At 36.1% G+C, this 4,355-nt stretch overlaps 1 protein-coding gene across 1 annotated transcript; it reads left to right on the top strand.

Moving 5' to 3' along the window:
• The first annotated feature begins 3,180 nt into the window (after positions 1-3,180).
• On the top strand, positions 3,181-3,609 carry LOC141249385 (uncharacterized). The gene has a single exon (XM_073669604.1). It carries the CDS (start codon positions 3,181-3,183, stop codon positions 3,607-3,609), a length of 429 nt encoding a protein of 142 aa, XP_073525705.1.
• Positions 3,610-4,355: the final 746 nt, after the last annotated feature.

The following is a 4,355-nucleotide window of genomic DNA, read 5'->3' on the forward strand; positions in this document are numbered from 1 at the left end:
TCAAATTATCCCAAAAGAGATTTCGTGTAATCCGGGCATTGTATAGGGTCGAAATACTTTGTTCGGAAAGTGATCTTACAAGATTCGTGCAAGTTGTCCAAGATTATCACACCCTCAATACCTACAAATAAACAAATTAGTTTTTGATAATCATGCCTGGAGGAAGTACGATGAAGGAGATGACAACCAACTTTGGGAAACTGGACAAGTTCCAAGGACACGACTTCAGACGTTGACAAAAGAAGATGCACTTCATGCTGGCGGCTTTGAAGGTGGTGTACGTCCTATCTACACCGATGCCTGAACTTGTGAAGGATGACACGATTGAAGCACTGACACAGATCAAAATAGGAAACAATGACTACATCTGCAGAGGACACAACCTGAACGGTATGTCTGATCCTTTGCTTGATATCTATCAGAATGTGGAATCAGCGAAGGAACTGTGGGATTCCCTCGAATCCAAATATATGGCAGATGAATCTTCTAGCAAGAAGTTCCTGGTTAGTGATTTCTACAACTACAAAATGGTTGATTCGCGGTCTGTCATGGAAAGTTCAATGAACTCCTCCAAATCCTGGACAGCTCACAAACACGTGTTGGATATGGATGAATCTATATATGTCTCAAGTGTGATTGATAAGTTTCCTCCTTCCTGGAAGGAACACAAAGCACACGTTGAAAAATGCTAAAGAGGAACTGTCTTTGGTGCAACTTGGAAGTCACCTGCGCATAGAGGAATCTCTAAGGGCGCAGGATGGTGATAAGGGAAAGGGAAAAGAGGTTGTTGGACCCTTGGTTAACATGATCGAAGAGGGGGGGTAAGAACTATAATAACAACAAAGGAAAAAAGTGTGCTTTCAAGAACAACAATGGCAGTTTTGGTTCCAACAAGGAACCAAAACTAGAATGTTGGAAATGTGGAAAAACTGACCACTTCAAGAGGGATTGCCGATTTGGCAAGAAGCACGACAACAGAATGCAAGTGGTTTGGGAAAGGGGTCTAAGGACTAATTCCCAAATCAAGGTATGAATTTAGTACGTGATTTGAATGGTTTGATCAAATATTTGGTTTCATTAATTTCTGGAGCATTTTATGTGTAGGATGATGTTGTCATGTGGTGGATGGATTATGGTGCCACAACACATGTTTGCAAGGATCATTGTTGGTTCAAGACTCTTGTACCAGTGGAAGACGGTTTTGTCCTTTACATGGGTGATGATCATTTCGCTCCTGTTGAAGGAAAAGGAAATGTGTGTTAGAATTCGGTTCTAGAAAATCCATGACTTTGTATAATTTTTTATATGTTCCTAAATTACGCAAGAATTTGATTTCCGGCCTTGCATTAGATAAGTTTGGTTACAAGCAGGTTTTCGAATCTGGTAAGTATATCTTATCAAAGTGTGGTGTATTTATAGGATTCAGTTATTATAATAATGGAATGTTTATGATGAATCTAAATATATTTCCTCATGATTCCAGTTCTGTATTTATGCTACTTCAAATGTTATTAATTCATCATTATGGCACGCTCGTCTAGGACATGTGCATTATAAAAGAATGCTTGAAATGTCCAAAGATAATTTAATTCCTAGTTTTGATGAAAATGTAGAAAAATGTAGTACTTGCCTGTTAACTAAGATCACTAGACAACATTTTAAAAGTGTAACAAGGAAATTTATCATACTTGAATTAATACATAGTGGTTTATGTGATTTACATGCAACTCCGTCCTTAGGCAATAAAAAGTATGTTATCACTTTTATAGATGATGCATCTAGGTTTTGCTATGTTTATTTGTTGCATACAAAGGATGAAGCCTTAGATAAATTCAGAATTTATAAAACTGGAGTTGAATTGCAACAGAATGACTTGATTAAAATCTTACGCACGGATAAAGGTGGTGAATATTATGATCCTGTATTTTTCCAATCCGTAGGAATCACTCATGAAACTACGGCTCCTTATACACCACAACAGAATGGTATGGCTGAAAGGAAAAATAGAACTCTTAAAGAAATGGTTAATGCCATGTTATCTTACTCTAGTTTGAGTGAAGGGTTTGGGGGAGAAGCCATGTTAACGACTTGCTATTTATTAATTAGGGTTAATAATAAAATGAACAAGATTACCCCATATGAACTTTAGTATAAGAAACGACCCAACTTGACATTTTTGCGAGTTTGGGGGTGTAGGTCCGTGGTTAGACTCCCAGACGCTAAAAGGAAAACCTTGGGTGAAAAGGATATTGATTGCATCTTTGTTGGATATGTTGAGCATTCCAAGGCTTATAGGTTTTATGTTATAGAACCTAATAATTCAGTTTCTATAAACACAATTATAGAATCAAGAGTTGCTAATTTCATGAGAATCGCTTATCTTCAATACCTTGACCAAAGTACACTATACCCAATTTCTATGAATCTCTAAGGGATGATCATTCAAATGATGTACCAAGTGAGACACCTAAACCCCGTAAAAGTAAAAGAGCTAGGAAACCTAAATATTATGGTTCTGATTTTCAACTATATTTAGTTTAGGGATCAAGGGATAAGATTGAATCTCAATACTCTTACTGCTATAGTATATAAAAGGATCCAAGAACACATGATGAAGCTATAAAATCTAGAGATTATGCTTTTTGGAAAGAAGAAATTGATGATGAGATTGACTCTATCATGGAAAATAATACTTGTATATTGTTTGATTTACCACCAAGTTGTAAACCACTGGGTTGTAAATGGATCTTCAAAAGGAAGATGAAATTCGATGGTACAATTGACAAGTTTAAAGCTCGATTGGTTATCCAAGACTTTAGACAAAAGTCAAGTTGATGCATCCAATAGAGGTGTTATCATTTGTCTATATGTTGATGACATGTTGATATTTGGCATTGACCAAAGTCAATTTGATAAAACAAAGAGTTTTCTATCATCAAAGTTCTACATGAAGGATATGGGAGAAGAGGATGATATTCTTGGTATTAAGATTAAACGGGAGAATAAAGGGATTATAATTACATAATCTCACTACATTGAGAAAATACTCAAGAAGTTTAATTGTGAAGATATTCTCCGGTAAGTATTCTCATGTATCCAGAAGAAAAGCTTATGCCAAATACAGGTAAACTTGTGGATTAGCTCGAATACTCTAAATCTATAGGTTGTTTGATGTATGTTATGACGAGCACTAGACCGGATATTGCTTATGCGGTTGGTAAATTAAGTAGATTTACTAGTAATCCTAGTAGACATCATTGGCATGTAATAACAAGGGTATTCAAGTACTTGAAGGTTACTATGAATTATGGTTTGGCATATGTGGGATTTCCTTTGGTATTAGAGGGTTATTCGGATGCTAAAAGGATAAATAATGTTGAAGATTCATCCTCTACAAGTGGATGGGTGATCTTCCTTGGGGGAGGCACCATTTCATGGGATTCCAAGAAGCAAACATGTATAACTAGTTCCATAATGGAATATGAGTTTGTAGCATTATCCGCTACTGATAAAGAAGCAAAATGGCTAAGAAACTTAGTATATGATATTCCAATATGGCTTAAACCGATATCACCGATTCTATTCGTTGTGATAGTGCTGCCAGATTGACTAAAGCTTATATCCAAATATACAATGACTAATCTAGACACTTGGGTGTTATACATAGTATGATTAGAGAATTAATCATGAATGGGATGATATCCATTGAGTTTGTTCGATCGCAACAAAATTTGGCTGACTACTTCACGAAGGAGTTAGCTAGGGACTTGGTGAGTAAGTCGGTAATTGGGATGGGATTAAAGTCCATCTAAATCTACTAGATATGGCATACTCAATTCCCTTCTAACACAACGTTAGAAGCAGAATTCAATGGAAAGATCATAGTTGGAGATTGGAGCACATGTGTTTATCTTCCCAAGGTATGTGCTCAGACCTGCAAGTGATGGTTAGGTTGAAGTATATCTTCTTAATGGTTCTTTTGAAAATTTTCAAATGCATGTGCAAAATTAAAAGGACCACCTATGTGAGCATGAAGTTTTGTCGCTTCAAGAATTTTGGACTTGGCTTCGTATATGCTTACCAATGGATAAGGATACATGGCTTGTAAAGTGTCAAGTATGAATAGTAGAGTGTTGTAGAAACTTATGTGTATAATATCTTCAGGAATTCAAATGGGTTGACGGGTTCAATCGTTACGACACCCTGATTCTCGAGTATTTGGAATGTTTATTGTACTAAGATGAAAATTCAATCGCAAGACATGTTCGTTTATGCATTTGCCTTGTTTGTGTTTATACACTTGTATATATTATTATATATATTAAGTAGATCAAGGATTGCACTAAAATGGGGGG

The sequence above is a fragment of the Phyllobates terribilis genome, unplaced genomic scaffold (assembly GCF_046119375.1).
Source record: "Phyllobates terribilis strain yellow unplaced genomic scaffold, ASM4611937v1 Scaffold_4522__1_contigs__length_59976, whole genome shotgun sequence".
Classification (NCBI taxonomy): domain Eukaryota; kingdom Metazoa; phylum Chordata; class Amphibia; order Anura; family Dendrobatidae; genus Phyllobates; species Phyllobates terribilis.